General features: G+C 49.9%; 2 protein-coding genes across 6 annotated transcripts in view; both read left to right on the top strand.

The window, feature by feature from the left end:
• Nucleotides 1-4,463: 4,463 nt before the first annotated feature.
• On the top strand, nt 4,464-13,611 carry LOC118780250 (methyl-CpG-binding domain protein 6-like). Its single transcript, XM_036532659.1, has 13 exons — nt 4,464-4,609; nt 4,780-4,883; nt 5,346-5,485; nt 5,574-5,676; nt 6,141-6,321; nt 6,764-8,659; nt 9,191-10,023; nt 10,871-10,991; nt 11,385-11,536; nt 11,639-12,355; nt 12,530-12,582; nt 12,929-12,992; nt 13,333-13,611. The coding sequence occupies exons 2-13, from the start codon at nt 4,791-4,793 to the stop codon at nt 13,390-13,392; spliced, it is 4,413 nt and encodes a 1,470-aa protein (XP_036388552.1). The 5' UTR covers nt 4,464-4,609; nt 4,780-4,790; the 3' UTR covers nt 13,393-13,611.
• Nucleotides 13,612-16,073: 2,462 nt separating this feature from the next.
• LOC118780548 (kinesin heavy chain-like) overlaps nt 16,074-16,650 on the top strand; it is a 32,058-nt gene continuing 31,481 nt past the window's right edge. For all 5 annotated transcript variants that reach the window (XM_036533108.1, XM_036533109.1, XM_036533110.1 and 2 more), the window contains exon 1: nt 16,074-16,459. In XM_036533108.1, the coding sequence (XP_036389001.1) occupies nt 16,331-16,459 (129 nt within the window). In that variant the 5' untranslated portion in view covers nt 16,074-16,330. The remainder of the gene's footprint in view (nt 16,460-16,650) is intronic.

The following is a 16,650-nucleotide window of genomic DNA, read 5'->3' on the forward strand; positions in this document are numbered from 1 at the left end:
AGTCTCTAGGCGTAAGATGAAATACCGTAGGCTAATATCGAATTTCGCGAATTCAGAAAATATGGAAACGTTTCGTAGCCTGAAGACATATCGCGACATCAAATTACCTCCTGATTTAGATTTCAGCTGGCAGGAATGTATTGTACATTTTTGCCAAAACATTTTGTCAGCGGATTTCTTCTTGCTTTACTCGATCCGCCTCTTACTCCGTCGGACTGTAATTATAAAAAGTATTTTGTAAATTGTTAGTCCCGATATTGTTCCTATTGGTCATTTTGCGTTACATTCGTGACAACAGAATTTCCGTACAGTTTTCTTATTTTTGCGCTTTGATGAACGTAAATATTGCACCTGATCAATTCTCCCTGAAAGCTGCCGAGCTGCGAAGATGGAAACGTTTAGCATTTAGAGAAATAAGCAGTTCTTACAGTTAGCCAGCAGTTAAATTCTGTGTATTATGACATAAACAAAGATATCTCAAAAAACATCTCGTATGCTAGTTGGTTCACTGGCCAGCTATCGAATGCAGCAGCTCTTCCGATGATGTTAGGAACGTTGCTGTAATAGTATCGTAATCATTGGTGTCATATAGTTAATAAATTCAACCTGATAAATTCGATCCCTCTTTTTACATTCTGTAGCCATGTAGCTAACCCTAAATTCACCCAATTATTGATCCGTGTTATAAAAGCGATATGGTACTCACACCTGTGGTATGTCATGAATAGGCTACTGGCACCGTTAGGGGTTTGAAATATGAATAAATATATATTTTTTTTAAATCATGTTTTTTTGTTTGTTTTCCTATCACAGTTAGTTCTCGGGGAATACCGTTTCATGGTAATTTCGTGCCGCGAACTCTGTTTCCTGAAACGCATCATATTGTGAGATGAATGTAGGCTGCCTGCAGTCTGTTGGTTTAACAGCCATTGAGTTTCAATACTGCCTCAGAGCAGACTGATAACAACAACGATCTGTACTAACCACTAATAAACACAGAAGATTGTTGATTTTAAAATCACAGATGGGATTATTTAAATTACACTGCCTAATCATATTAATTTAAATCTGTGTTTATGGGATGTTTGTATAAGATCAATATTAATAAATAAATTGTAACTGAACTGTAGGCCTACTGGGTTTTCTGCGCTGTCTTCCTGTAATATGTTAATAGGTCAATGGAAATTCCTGGAGGTGATTAACAAGTTAACAATGACATATTACAGTATCTACGTCAAAATCTTCATGACTAAGTAATGTCAGCATTTTTATTGTGCTCAGATGATTCAGTGATTACAGTCACTTTGGCTAATTTTGATTATCCCCCAGTTCCCTTTTAAGTAATCTCTGTTGTGCGGCTGCAGTTGGCAATCGCTCTCGTTGTCATCCATTATAATGAACATCCTCAAACCAGAAAATACAAACACAAAACCGTGAAATGGCCATGTGTAGCCCATGGCAGGCCTTGTTTGTTTTTTCTTTTTGTTAAGTGCCTCGTTTGATTCAGTTTCTTGGCTTCTGATTGATCGCGTGGCTAGACTCGGGTTCTTCTTCTTTTCCTCGTCTTTGCTGTCCTGTGTATTTCCCTCTCTGACTGTAAAACTGACAGCCATCTTAAACATCCGTCTGACAACTGCCTGCCGTGTTTCTCCATTGACACTGTAGGATTGCTACTACTGGCAGTTCACTCATTGTTACTAACACTGAAATAGAGGATATACTTATTAACATACTGTTTTATTATCACATGCTGCTGCTGATATGTGTTGTGGCACTGTATGTCCAAGGGTAGGTAGTCTGTTGTAAATCAGAAGTAACCCAATGGGTTACAGATTAATGTGATTGAGCTCTTCAAACAGGAAGAGATCCTGTCTGAGCAAATCGCTCAGTGCATTGCGCTAAGGGCTGCTGGTGTATGGATAAGGGCTACAGAGACTGCCGCAGATACCCCTTCATAACACTTTATAACACTTGTGTCTTTGTGTTCCGATGTATGGTGGATTACAGTCAGCACATGGGGTTTTCTAGAGATGGGTATCCGAAAATTAGAAACCGAGAAGGGGGGGGGGGGGGGGGGGGTGGTTTAATCACTCCGCAAAATGTCACTCCTCCTATGTGACGGTAGATAGCGAAAACGCGCAATCCATGCTCAAGATCAGTGTACGAGACCGGTGTGGAAGAAACTTCAGTCTTCTCCAATATGTATTTCATGATGATAAGTATGTTGATCTATTTCACTACACATGTGATATGACAGATATTCGTTTCTTTTTCAAGATCAGAAAGTAAGACTTCCAGCTAAACTGTGTGAGTATGACAAGGGCAATGCGAGACGGTTGTCAGGTTTCGGACTTAATCTGGCTCAATCGTGTCGTTTATTTTGATAGGTTCAATAACGTGAAAGCCAGTGAAAACCTGCACATGTTTCGCCTGTCATAACAAAACAGTCGCTGACTGACTCACGCACGCAGCAACTCGCGTCATTTTCGAACGTCCCCCTTTCTCTCTCCCCGGTGCATTGTGGGTACGCGATTCCCGGGTCCGTCCCGCTCCGAGTGCGCATGCGTCCAATATAACCCCATGATTTTTGGCAGGGACTCTTAGGGAAAGCATAGGAACTCTGATCCAGGGATTAAAAGGCGCATCGTATCCGGGAGTTCAGGCTGAGACTGTACGGTCTAGCGCGGCCGGTTCAAGTCTGGAGCGAAAGACGGCAGCTGAACGCTACGATCGGCCGTGCTGGTGCTGACCGGGACCTTGCTATGGGACCGGGCTTGCGTGCTGTGCCAGGGGCTCTGTAAAACTAGGCGTTATTGCCCTTTGTTTTTAACAGGACGGGCAGACGGGGCATAAGGGGAGAAGGTAGAGATGGCGAAGCGATCTGTATGCAGCTAGCTAGCCGGCCGGCTGGCTAACAGCAATAACACACGACGAGCTAGCTAGCTAGCCGAGGCAAGCGACAACTTCTACTCCAAAACAGGTATGTTGCAGCTCCAATGCATCTGCAAGCCCAACTAGCCAGATACCTAGAAGCGTTTGCACAGTCAGGGGATCCTGCAAAACACGACGCCTGAAGCTACACGGAGGTAGGGAGCAAGCATCAGAACTGCTTCTTCACTTCTGACAGCGGAGCTAGCTGGCTAGCAGCAGTATGTATCCGACTGGCTAGCTACGGTGTTGCTGCTGGTTTCTTTAGAAATGAGCGAAGCAATGGTGGATTTGTTTACATTACTGAACATAGACTATATGGCTCATGGAATTAGCTTGCTACCTAGCCATGGTGCTCCCATTTTAGGGAGTTAGCAAGCCACATTAAAATTGAACGGAAATGAGCTTGTCCTAACTTTTTTAGACTGTTAACTGATGAAACGTTGGCTACATAGCGACGTGTAAATCCATGTAGATTGGTTCGCCGGCGAGCAGGGCAATAGCAACTTACCTGTAATAATAGCATGTATTTCCCGGTCCATGCTGAACATACAATGTACTTGACTTTAGAGTTAGCAAGTTAAGTCGATGCAACACTATGGCACCTGCAGATTTCAATATTTTGCATATGGCTACACAGTCGACATTACCTAGCCTGACTCCAACGTATATTGAGCTGAGGAATCGTTTTTGGAGTTGTTTAGCTAGTGCAGATCGTTACTGTGTAAGGGACACATATCTAACCAGATCTATTGGGCCGTCTGCTGTGGATGATATTCAGTGTCATTGAAGTAAGTGGTAGTCTGCTGTAAAAACACGAGTTCAATATTTGTTGAATATGTATGACGTAGGTTGTATTGAGCAGTTGTCGTCAAGCTTTTGCTGATGGTGTCTTGAGGATCACAGCTGCAGATTGATACGTATTTTCATGTTAGTTACAACAGCAGAATATCTGCTCTTCCTAAAAGCTATCTGGTTAACATCTTACTATCTGCTGTTTCTGTCCGGCGCACTCAGCGTTGCCTGGGTGCGGGTCAACTGTCCTGCGGTGGTGGTCGGTATTCGTCAGGCAGCAAGCCCAATTCTGCCTGTCAATTTGTGCGGGGAATCGCAACAGATAAACGATTAGCCTGGGCTGACAGTCATTCATTCATTGAGCGCGTTGAAGCGGTGGGAGTTTTTCATTGTCCACTTGGTGTGCTCCGTGGTGTTTAAGGCTTCAAGTTAAATTCTCTCATTTCAGACTCTTCTCTGTGAGCAGCCCAGCACCTGGGAAGAACAGAACTGGCAGGAAGTGTGTGTGAGGGATAGAGAGAGAGGGAGTGTGTGTGTGTGAGAGAGGGAGTGTGTGTGTGTGAGGGAGAGAGAGAGAGAGAGAGGGAGTGTGTGTGTGTGAGGGAGGGAGTGTGTGTGTGTGTGTGTGAGGGAGAGAGAGAGAGAGAGGGAGTGTGTGTGTGTGAGAGGGAGTGTGTGTGTGTGAGGGAGAGAGAGGGAGTGTGTGTGTGTGTGAGAGGGAGTGTGTGTGTGTGAGGGAGAGAGAGAGGGAGGAGGTGTGTGTGAGACTGCGAGTGAGAGGGAGTGTGAGTTACTGTTCAGCACACTCACTCAAGCCCTACCTGTCCTGTTGCCATGTCCTGGATTCTGGACAGGACACAGACCAGGGCTTCAGAAAGATGAAAAGGTATTTTAAGGCACTTCAGTTTACTGACCCGGCTGCTCGGCACCATTCTAAATTCCCTGCAATAAACACATTTTGAATGATTGGTTGATATTGTCCAAGGGTCAATGTAATCTACTTGTGTTGAAAACATGTATGTCAGCCTTGTCTAAAAAGTATTGTATGACTCTCAGATAACTCAGCAATGCCAAAAACGCACAAGAAGTCAGAAGCCAAGAATCGTGCGCATGACAGACAACGCAAGAATGAGGAGTCCTATGGGTTTCATGCCCGTCTGGTTGGTAAAATGATTCCTACATTCGAACACTTACCATCACCCTGTACTCTTGCTCTTCTGTCTCTTCCTCTTCACGGGAGAGGATCCGCTTAAACGCTGCTATGGTGCAGTCCTTACTTCAGCCTGTAGGGGGTGTTTCACCACACCAGTAGCACAATGTAGTTGTGGAAATTGGCTGTTGGTGCTGGTGTGCATCTAGCCACACCCTGTTAGCAGTGTCTTGTTTTCTGTTGCATTTTAGATGAGCACAATCACCTGTCTGTTTGGTGTTTAGCCAGATGCTCTGTGACAGTCGCATTGTGAATGGTGCTATTTCATCAATTCAGGAAAGAAAGCTTAGAGTAACAGCGTTCTGAAGTGCTTTTTTTGGCCACTCACTTCTAGTCTTTCTCTGCTGTCATTGGCTGTGAGCTCCCCTCTCATTCTTCCCCTGTGGTTCTGCTGTGTCTCTGCTCTTGGAAGGTGCTGGAAGCCCAGGGCTACAAAACAATGATTGGCGGTAAGGCAGGCAGTGCTGACAAAGATGGCTTCCCCCTACCGGCCGCACAGGTGCCTATTGGCTGGCAGAGGAAGGTTAAGGGTGGGGCTGTGGTGTATGTCAGGTAAGGCAGGGTTACTCTGGTTGTTTCTAACGGACTGTACCATCACACAGTTAGATGGAGTGATCCATTTCCCCTCCTTCTCCTTCAGTCCGAGTGGTATGGTCCTGTCCTCGGTGGAGGAGGTGAGGGCGTACCTGCTCGCGGATGGCACCTGTAAATGTGGGCTGGAGTGTCCGCTACTCGTGCACAAGGTGAGGGAGGTCCTGCCACGGCCTCAGGTTAAGCAGAGCCGCAGTTGTTGCTTCCTCTTTCAGCATTACATTACATTACTGGCATTTAGCAGATGCTCTTATCTAGAGAGCATTTTTTACAATGTTATCCATATCCGTTCCAGCTGGATATTTACTGAGGCAATTGGGGGTTAAGTACCTTGCCCAAGGGTACAGCAGCAATGCCCCCGTGGGGAATCGAACTGGCAACCTTTCGGTTAGGAGTCCTGCTCCTTAACCACTGTGCTGGTGCTTTGCGCACTCAGCAGCAGACTCCCTCACACCTGTTCAGAGTAAACAGTGCATGGCAGTTAAACTGAATTTACCTACTACTTACCTTACTAATTCGTGGTTGAGGGGTGAAGTGTGAAGTAAATGAATGTAAAGGGGCTGCTTGTGGAACGCCACACCTCAGCCCCCCTTGCCTTCCCTGTCTCTCCCGCCAGGTGTTCTGTTTCGACCCAAGGGCGGCGGTTCTGGGGCGGGGCCAGCTGCCCTGGAAGGCGGAGCAGGACATGACTAAACTGTGTAACCACCGGCGGAAAGCGGTCGCCATGGCAGCACTGTGCCGCAGCATGCAGGTGTCCCAGGTGGCTTTCTCCGGGTGTCGCCCAGGTGCAGCTACAGGTAACCCCTTCAGCTACAGAGAGGCTGCGCAGGGGAAGATCACTCCCCCCTGCTTTTGGTCATTCATTCTGCACAGTGCCAGCTTTATTGCTTTATATCTTTATTCCACATGTGGAAATGCACGTGTTGCTTTAAAATCACATACAGGAATTGCCATCTTCAGGTCAGCTGCCAATAGTAACAATAATAGCTTTTGAATGGATGAACTACACACACACACACACACACACACATTACCACATCATGAAATGATATTTACAGTATGTTGCAGGTAGTGATAAAACTGTTGTGATGTTTGATGTATTTTATATTCCAGTTTGGGTGTGGTCACAGCCATACTGCTGCTAATCTGTTTTGTTCTTTCTTGTTTGTGAGGGACACCTGAAAAATGTCATGATGTCTTTTTATTGACTCTTTCTTTGATCTTATTTTCTGTCTGCAGGGGGCGCGACAGAGAGCAGAGACCAGGGTGAGGGGCACTCAGAGGGCCAGGAGACCAAAGAGCACCACCCCTACTCCCCTGGACCTTGCCTCTCAGTCCACCCCAAATACAACAGCAGCCCCATTCCCACCACCCACGAGGGCAACAGTACCTCCCCCCAGCTGTTTGTCTCACCCCCCTGCAACGGATTGTCCCCTCACGCTCACACCAACACTAATACACAGCAGCCATCTGAGACTCCTGGGAATCTGCCCCTTCCTACCCCTGCCCACTCCCCATTTTCATGCTACGGGTCACCCCAAACATGCCACCACCCTCCCAGCCCTCACGCGCAGTACTCCCTGTCTCCCTCCACCTCCCACTCTGTGGTGCTGGCTGCAGGGCGAGTCAGACAGGACCACCAGCAGGGCGGCGCTGTTGGCTCCCCCCCTCCTTCCCCCTCAGGTAGCTTGGATTGCCTCCAGCCTGGCCAGCGCTCACGTCAGGCCTCCTCCCCTGGCCTTGGCCTGGGGGCGGCCCCCTGTCCCCCAGGGAGCATGTCATCTCCCCTGCCTCTGACCACGCTTGGGCCCCCCAGAGGCCCAGTGCTGCCCTCCAGCCCCAGTGGAGCGGTGGAAGGCATGCTCCAACAGCTCAAGCACAACAGCAACAACAGCACTGAGCCCTCCCCCAGTGACCAAAGCACTTCCTGTACCCCCCTTCCTCTTGACCCAGACAGGAAGAACAGGCCGGCCGGGGAAGGCTCGGGTCCTGCCCTCGGGCCGGGCGGTGCCGGTACCATCGAGCTCCGAGCGGTACCACTCGGCCAGCTCCTGAAGCAGCAGCAGCAGCAGCAGCAGCATGTCTCCTTCCCAGCCAGTAGCTTCCTCTCTGCAGCAGCCCGAGCCCAGCGGGCCGGCCAGAACCAGGCCCAGCGGGCCGGCCAGAACCAGGCCCACAGCTGCCAGAACCAGGCCCAGAGAAGCCCGTCTGGCACAGAAACCCAGCAGAACCAGGTTATAAAGAGCACTTTACAAAACAGCCACAACCCTCCACAAAACAGTGCATCCCCTCCACATAACAGCCCCATGCCTTTACAGAACAGCCCCTCTCCCCCAGCTCGAGTGCCCACCACACCCCCCAAGCTGCTGGCCCACCCAAGCACTTCCTCCCTTCCAGCTCCCATGGAGAGGTCTTCCTGTTTGAGACATCAGCAGCACTCTCCCACAATGCTCAGTGTGCTGAAGGAGCCGGCTGGAGATCTGCCTGCCCTGCCCATGTCATACTCCTCCTCTTCGTCCTCCTCTTCCTCTTCCTCCTCTACCTCGGCCTCCTTGCACTCTCAGCAGCAGAACCGCCCCCAGACCTCTCATCTGTCCATCACCCGGCCTGATGCTCTGTCAGGCTCCTCCCAGGAACAGAACCCCCGCTCCCCGCCCCCTGCCCCACCACATGCCCCGCCCCCTACCCCGCCCCTCTCCGCCCTCCTGCACATGCTCAGTGTGCAGAGTGCGCAGGCTGCTGCTGCCCAGGCCGGGCCTGACCCTGCACCAATCACATCGCTCACCGGGCAGGGCCACACCCAGTCCTCCCCTCCGCGGCTCCTCATTGGACAGCCAGCACAATGCCAAACCCAGCCTTTGCCCCCCTCGCCAGCCGCCGACCTGTCGCCCCGAACCCAACACCCCGAGCCCACAGAGGAGGGACCCCCACCTTCACCGGCCCCCTTTGGTGTAGGGGATTCTGGGAAATCAGAAGCCACTCCCTCCAACTCCACCCACAGTCAGAGCCACGCCCTCCATCATACCACGCCCGCTGATGCCACCCTGCCTGGACCTCAGGATCTCAGTGACCGTGTCCTGGAAGGCGGGCCGGACGGGCCCGATGGTGCTGTTCATCAGAACCACGGCACTGAGGGTGAGCAGAGAGGGTTCCCTCCACAGAAGCACACAGCTGTCCCTGCCTTTCGCAGTGAAACCTCACTGCATGCCGCGCTTTCATTACAGCTTAAATCATTCACACTTTCAGTAAAATGTGGAACAAAGTTTAGCCAATAGCTGTTGCATTCTCCTTGCATGAAGGCAGAAATTTGTGGAATGTGATATTGGTCCTCGGGTGCTATTTATACACCGCAATTTTCATGGTCATTTAAACAAATTGTCATCTTGCTTGTGTGAATTCGGCCACAATCTTGTTAGCAAATGTTCAGGAAGCAAAGCAACATAAGCTGTCTTTAGAGATTTAATAGTGCATAAGGGATGTGTTTATATGAATTATGCAAATTGTATTTAACAAGAAATGAGTGGTCCGTCCTCAGGAGTGCTGGTGATTTTTCACTCAGCATGAATATGCAGGGATGGTCCGCAGTGAGTAATGAGTGCGCTGAATGAGTGTGCTGAGTGTGCCGTACCCCACAGCTGACTGCGTTCCCCTCTCTGCTCTCTGAAGGGAACGGTCCAGCCGTGGGTCCTCAGGGTTCCTCAGACCCCGCCCCGCCCGGCGACGCCCCTGGCCCCCTGCAGCTGGCTGAGTCGTTCCCCTTCATGTCCCAGGAGCAGCTCCTGCAGCTGCTCTCTGCCCCCTCTGGCCTGCCCTCCCTCCTGGCCCCGCCCTTCCTGGGCTCCCTGCCAGTGGGAGTGTGGGTGGGCGGTCAGCAGGGTCAGGCCCCAGCACAGACTCCGCCCCCTCAGCAGAACTCTGGCCTGCTGAGCCTGGGTTCGACCCCGGTGCTGGGAACTCAGGGAGATCTGCCCGTTAATTTCCTGGGGCTTTTAAACGCCACTCCCAGCGCTGCTGCTGCTGATCTAGCCCTGGATCTGAACCCAAACCCGGCCCCAGAGCCAGGCCCAGCCCCAGAGCCTGCCTGCAGCCCGGGGCTGGATGCAGGAGAGAGACCCGGACTGCAGGCTCTGCTCCTGGCCTCCCTGCTCCTCGGCCAGCAGCAGCCTGCCTCCCTGCTGCCTCCTCTGGGTTCGCTCAGCTTCGACCTCCCCCTGCAGCAGCCGTTCCCCTCCTTCCTGGAGGGGGGCGCTATAGAGAAGCCCCCAGGGCTGGCGGACTCCCTCCTCTCAGGCCCGGGGCTGCAGGAGGCCCTGCAGGGTGTGTGTCCACCAGCAGAGAGCGCTCTCCAAGCACTGCAGTCTCTTCTCCTCTCCACGGCCCCGCCCACATCAGCCTTCCTGCCCCTGAGCCCCGCCCTGCTGGCTGCTGCGCTGGCTGCGGCGGAGCCCCCCCTCGTGCCCCCTCCCCCGCCCTCTCCGCCCCAGCAGGTGCATTCTCAGGTAGGCCTCAACCTGGTGACCCTTGACCTGCCATCTTTAACCTTTTTAATCCATTTAATGTTTAACTGCCAATGTTATAGTTCCTGCCTAAGATCATGTAAAAATTATTAACAAAAAGGTCATAAGTTGAGTGTTGAGTGTTGTTAGGTCATATGTGTTTACAGATTTGTCTGTTATCAGTATTCCTGTTTTACACTAGCAGTGTAAATGAGTTATCCACCAGAGATAAAATTTCTTCTTCATTGGTATCATGGGTGATGCCATACCTGCAGGAAAGCACTACTTTAGTAGCTTGTAGGTCCTGTCATAGCTTTCGACCCCCTTTAGCTGTACTGATGGCTTGGCTCCTCCCTGGCACGGCTGACTTGTTACCCTCATCTTCTCGCCACGCCCTCACGGTCCCAGCACAGTGACCACTGCTGTTATCCCTTTCAGCTACACCTCCATAGATTTCAGGAAAAGCGTTTTCAACTTTGCAGAGTAAAAGGATCAAGTCACTGGTGCAGTTAAAATGTAAACAGCATAGGGATGTTGGTAAGTAAAGCTGTCCATAGCATATTTGCACCCGTATATGAATGCTTGAATATCACACCGTTTTGGTTTTATAAATGCAAGTCAGTAACAATTTTGAAATGTACCACATTGACTGGACTGATCTTATGAGGGTGGAGTGAAAAGATGGGTACGATACTGAAAGGATGGGTAGTCCTATGAGAGCACAGCACAGAGGTAAATCGTCCAATGAGAGCGCAGCGCAGAGGTAAATCGCCCTATGAGAGCACAGCACAGAGGTAAATCGTCCTATGAGAGTGCAGCGCAGAGCTGAAACTGGTCTCTACCCCTGCAGGTGACTCTGGACTCCAGCTCTGTAGCAGATGTAGCTGATCCCCCCCAGCCCTCGCCAGGCCAGGGCAAGAGTGGCCCCCTGACCCCTCTGCTGCCCCCCATACTGACCCCTGGAGTCCTGGGTGAGTAAACCCCTCTTCCTCTCAGCTCTGGCATGGTGCTGATCCAGTCCATTGCCTGTGAGCTGAGGTCGGCCATGCTGGCCTCTCGCCCTGTGTAAGGACAGTGCTCATCAGGGTCAATACTGAGCCTTCTGCCCCTGGGATTGCGGATGATAAAAGTATTCCGATGCGCTGTCTCTTTGAATATTTATCAGAGGGCATGGTCAGAGACAGAACACCGTTTGTGTGGACAGCACTGGAACCTCCTGTTGCTCGCAAAAGTTCCTGAGACACGGAAATCCAGAGGAAGGAGGAAATGCTGAGCCAGCAGTCTCCTCTCAAACGCTGTCTGCTGCAGTCACATGACTGTCAGCCAATAAGATTTTGCTTCACTGCTGCTGTCTGTGTTTCCAGGAGACCTGGCGGCTCTGAGTAACATCAGCGGCCTTCTGGGAGCGGGGCCTTTGCTGCTGCCCCCCGTGCAAGCCCCCGGGCTGAGCGCACCACTGATCCCAGGTCAGGGGTCCACAATCAACCCCGTCACCTGTCTGCTCAACAACATGCAGGTGTGTCTTCCTTTCTGTGCTCCACCTCCCCCAGCACCTCGCACTTGAGCAATGAAATGTCCAATCATGAACCTCGCCCCTTCCCCCTCTGTGTCTCTGTAGCTCAACCTGTGTCCTGCTCTTCCCATGGGCGAGGAAAAGCCAATTATCACGCAGGAAAAGGAAGGTCCCGCCCCCCAGGAGGAGGTTCCAGCCAATCATGTGGGCCAGGAGTGTGCACCCAGCCCTGAGCAGGCAGTGGGTTCTGGGTCAGTGCTGGACCCCTACGCCTCCTTCATGGACACCATCTACACCTCTTTCCTGCAGGTCAGCAGCGAGCAGGCCGCTGACACCACGTCCACACGGAGTGCCTTACCCCCCTCCCAACCACGGGAGCCCCCGACAGTCCCACCCAGTGCTCCGCCCATGGCCCCGCCCACTGCCCTGCCCGGCGCCCCACCCTGCAGCTCACCCACGGCCCCGCCCATGACCGCGCCCTCCATCAGCCCCCCGTGCGCCTACTCCCTGAGGAACCCTGAAGTGTCCCGCCTGAGCACAGACTCCGCCCAGTCTCTCGCCCGCGGCACCCCCAAACGCAGCGAGGACGGCTCCTCCACGGCCCCCCTCAGCCAGCTGGGTGACCTAGCCCCCACGCCCGCCTTCCTGGAGGAGGCCAAAAGCGACTGCTCCGCCCACTGCGCCTACAGCGTTGGGCTGCCCGCGGGCGGAGCCGAGGGGGAAGGGGAGGGGGAGGCACAGCCCCACCCGCAGCCGTCCCACAGTCGCAGCGATCCAGATAGCCAGGGTACCCAGGCCCCGGGACCCCGGAAACGGGGCAGGGTGAGTCCGTGAGAGTGAGCTCAGCACACAGACTGTTTAAATGCAGCAGCATTCCTGCTTTCTGTGTTTTTGTTGCTTGTTTTGAATTCTGTGCAAAACAGGTAAAACACGTAAAAAAAAGCGTTGTGACAGAGTGTCTCTTCTGACTGCCTCACCCCCCCCTCCCCCCCGCAGGGAGCAGGTGGGCAGGCAGCAGGTGCCAGGCGAGGAAGGAAGAGGAGACTGGGGTAAGAGGAACAGGAAGCTCTCCGTTAGCTGCTCACAGCTGCCACGCACCTCAGTTTCTCCCAAAGAGACGAACCAGTCTGTATGAAATGGCTTCAGACTGTTCAAGCTGTTCAGTGTAAATTACTCTGGGTTAGGTAACGTAAGTCTGCATATAAGTAATAATAACGATATCACAATGATGGTGATGGTAATAACAAAAATATCACGGCATCATCATCTTTTTTATGCAGTTTTTATGGTTACTTTACTGGAAAATTGTGCTGTATGTTTGGTCTCTGATAATATGTGGCCTCACACACAGTCCTACACACGAGTGAGTGACCGCACTGTCTTTCCCTCTCTCAGCCAGCGGAGGGCGCTGGCTCACTTCAAGGATCTGGGCACCAGAGCTGCCAAGTCCAGAGCGACAGTAAGGCCCTCATTATTACTACTGACATCACAATGAGCACAAATAACCACCAGGTCATCTGTGAAAACAGTGAAAGCAGAGCTGTGTTTCTGGATAACCTTTGTAATGTTGGCTGCAGGTGATCTGGTTTCACGTCTGCTGCTCGTAGTCATAACATGCTGTCTTATGCCGTCATCCAGGAGTAACTAGTTGTCAATGAGTATGTTCATCGTAAGTGTCTTCCTCATGGACATACCATAGCTACCATCTCATGTGCAGTACTTCTGTGAAGATGATCACCAACCCCACGTGTCTCGCATGCAGTTATATGTGACCGCGGTACTCTCCGCTGGTGTTTCAGATGGCGCTGATGATGGCAGGGAAGTCTGCCAGGTCCAAGAAGAGGAGGGTTTCCAGGTAGCAGTTGGTGTGCCTGACCTGAGATCAGACCATGCAGTCGCTAACAGCAGTACTAGAGCAGAGAACTCCCCCCGTTGCTGTGCTGAGTACAGACACGCTTTTCTACAGTCACAGTGGGAACTCCTCCACTCTCCCGGCGCTCACAGGAGCCCAGCCCAGTCTACTCTCCTCCTACTCCGTCCTCACCTTCTCTCTCTTTCCCTTTCTCTTTCTGTCCCCCTCTTTCTCTCTTTCTGTCCCCCTCTTACTCTCTCTTTCTGTCCCCCTCTTACTCTCTCTTTCTGTCCCCTTCTTTCTCTCTCTCTTTGTCCCTGCTTTCTCTTTCTCTCTTTCTTTCTCATTCTCTCCCTCTCCCTCTCTCGCCTTGCCCCCTCCTGTGCTTCTCTCAGAATGATCTCATGAGAAAGGTCATGACCTTTGAGTTGTGTTCCTGACTCACACCACCACATCAGGGAGTGAGAGTTACGGACGTGTGGGGGGGAAGGGGAATCCACCCCCTTCTAACTGTTTCTGTGAGGCTGTCTGTGGGCTGGACTGTGTGTGTGTGTGTGTGTGTGTGTGTAAGTGTGTGTGTCTGTGTGTAAGTGTGTGTGTGTGTGTCTGTGTGTATGTGTGTTACTGTTTTGAAAACCTATAGGTGTACTGTGCCTGTTTGATAGACGTTGACTTGAATGCCGTTTGTGGCGGTATGTCCCAGAGCACAGTGTCTGCGTTTCCTGTTGTTAGTGAAAATTCTCTGTGACACAGTCCCAGCTCCACTCACACTGTCACCTGGCCCCACACTGCCGTCCACTGGCCACCATGTGCAATTACACAGAGATTAAAGACCACCGTTCTCACCATTGCAGTGAGAATCTCAAACATTTCTGTGGCCTCCCTTTGGTGAAGGGATTTGCAAATTTAAGGTGGGTGGGGATTATAACTGACCAAACCAGGGATTTGAGAAGAAAACTGAGTCACACTGTTTATTATTGAAAGTGTATCTCTCTGCCAGGCCGTTAACAATGGCATCAGTTACTGTACTTAAATAAATAAATAACTAATAAATAATGAAGCCGATTATGCAATTTCACTGTTGGAGTTATGTAAATATGTTCATATTTAGTGTTATTTTGATTTTGTACACTTTTTAGAAAAAAATGATTGACTGTGGGGTGGAAAATTTGTAGTATTGAAGCGTTTCTTCACAAACGCCATATAACTCCCTTTTTTCAGATGTAGGTTTTGTGTTTTATTTTTTAAAGAGGATGATTTTAAAATTGTGAATTGTAGGATTTGTTTTATATGAGAGTTGATTTTTTAAAATTTTAATATTAAAATGTTTACAGAAATGTGGTTTTACTTGTGTGTTTGTCAAGGGCGTGTGAACTCATTGTCGATTAACGAAATGTTATTGTTCAGATTGCAATAACAGGCAAATTGAGTCCACTGTGGGCAGCACGAACACACTTCAAGCAGTCACTGTGAGTTTAACGCAGGAAATTGTATATGCGCTTTTAACACTCTCATCACCACTTTGAACACATTATAAAACTTTCAGTTAAAAATCGAGCCTTTGATTTTATGTTTATAGTGAGAATCATCGATAGCGCCCCAGCGACATAAATTTGCATCGTTAATTTTAAATTTCGGAACCTTTGCACTATTCACGTAAGATCTGAACGACGTGAGAAGGTAAACATAACGTATTTTAAGAATAAAATCCCATAGCCGCAATCGGCAATCACGAAAATGCAGGTTTATTTCAGTGTATAATGTGGTTAATAATTTTGTATATTATATGATGAAAGGTTTTTTAAAATCTTTCTTTGATTGTCTGAAGCTTTTTGGATTTGTAAGGAAACTACGTTTGGAAATCGAAAAACTCAATTCAGCCATGATGGATTTCTGTAAATGGCGTTGTGCTAAAGAGAAAACGCATGATACGACACTTTGGCGATTTAGAAAATTGCTGAGCTGTTTTAATATCTTTAATCTGTATGAGGCAGAGCTGTAAATACGTATGTGCTGTAAGTGAAGGAGAAAAAAATCCTTGGTTTTGGTGTATTTGGCCCTTATTATTTTCAAGACCAAACGAGCACGTCATGTGACAATGTCATCGTAACTGGTTTCACAGGTAATGCAGCTGGTCATGTGAGCAATACAGTACCTCTCACAGACGGGACGATCGATAGTCTTCAGTATCTTCCCGTCGGTATTGTGTGTCAGTTTACCGGAAAGGCGATTCTCAAGGGAGAACCAAGGCTAGAGATGGGGGCATAGCCCTTTACAACGTCTGTTTGCATGATAAAACGCATGCGTTTTGTCCCAAAGTTACCCCTAACACTGTAACTTCATTGTTGTGGGGAAAAGGGCCGTCGAATCCCATATCACTTAAATTTAAATGCGTATGTGGCGGCCCCAGTAATATTTTGAAAAATGTTTACTAATTCTTTTCGGACTTTTTCTGTTGTGTTACCCTCCCGTTTACTTAGCACTCTTATGAGTCACAAAATAGCAAAAATCATGATAATAGTTTTGACCGTCATATAACTGATGTTGGTGCGTATTGCAGCAACGCCCCATTGGCGGTGGTGTAGTGGTGCTGATGCTGGTGTCTCTTTAAAGTCGCCTAGCAGCCGGGCAGACCACGCCCCGCGTCGGATAAATCTCAGCGAACTCTGAGCGCCGCTAGATGCGCTGCACTTTGCCTCACTCTACCTCTCACCTTCCGCTGTGCCAGACCGGGGCATCCGACACGCAGAACAAAAACAAGCTCCGAGCATTCGTCAAACGAGGCCGGGTTAGAGAAGCAGAGGCAAACGCTAAGCAATTGCTCAAATTTGATTTTAAAGCGGTTGCCTGTTAAAAGGTGAGAGCTACACCTCTTTCACCAGTACTTTGAAGAAAACGGCCAGTTAAGCGTTTTGATCAGGCCGAAAATATATAGTGTTTCCAGGATGGCCGATCCTACCGCAGAATGTAACGTCAGGGTACTCTGCCGCTTTCGTCCCCTGAACCAAGCCGAAATCCTTCGCGGGGATAAATTCCTTCCCAAATTTCAAGGAGACGACACCGTCGTCGTTGGGGTAGGTAGCTTTTCTTTCTTCATTTACGGTTTTACAAATATCTGCACTTTTGGGTACCGCTGTGGTTGTAGTCTATCATCTACTGAGTGATACAAACAAGGCGTACAACTAGCTACAAAATATTAATGATGATAAAATTATGCAGTACGGCACAGAATCGTCAATTTACACTATCAGTATTTTGGCGTCCA

Source organism: Megalops cyprinoides, chromosome 7 (assembly GCF_013368585.1).
Source record: "Megalops cyprinoides isolate fMegCyp1 chromosome 7, fMegCyp1.pri, whole genome shotgun sequence".
NCBI classification, from domain to species: Eukaryota; Metazoa; Chordata; class Actinopteri; order Elopiformes; family Megalopidae; genus Megalops; species Megalops cyprinoides.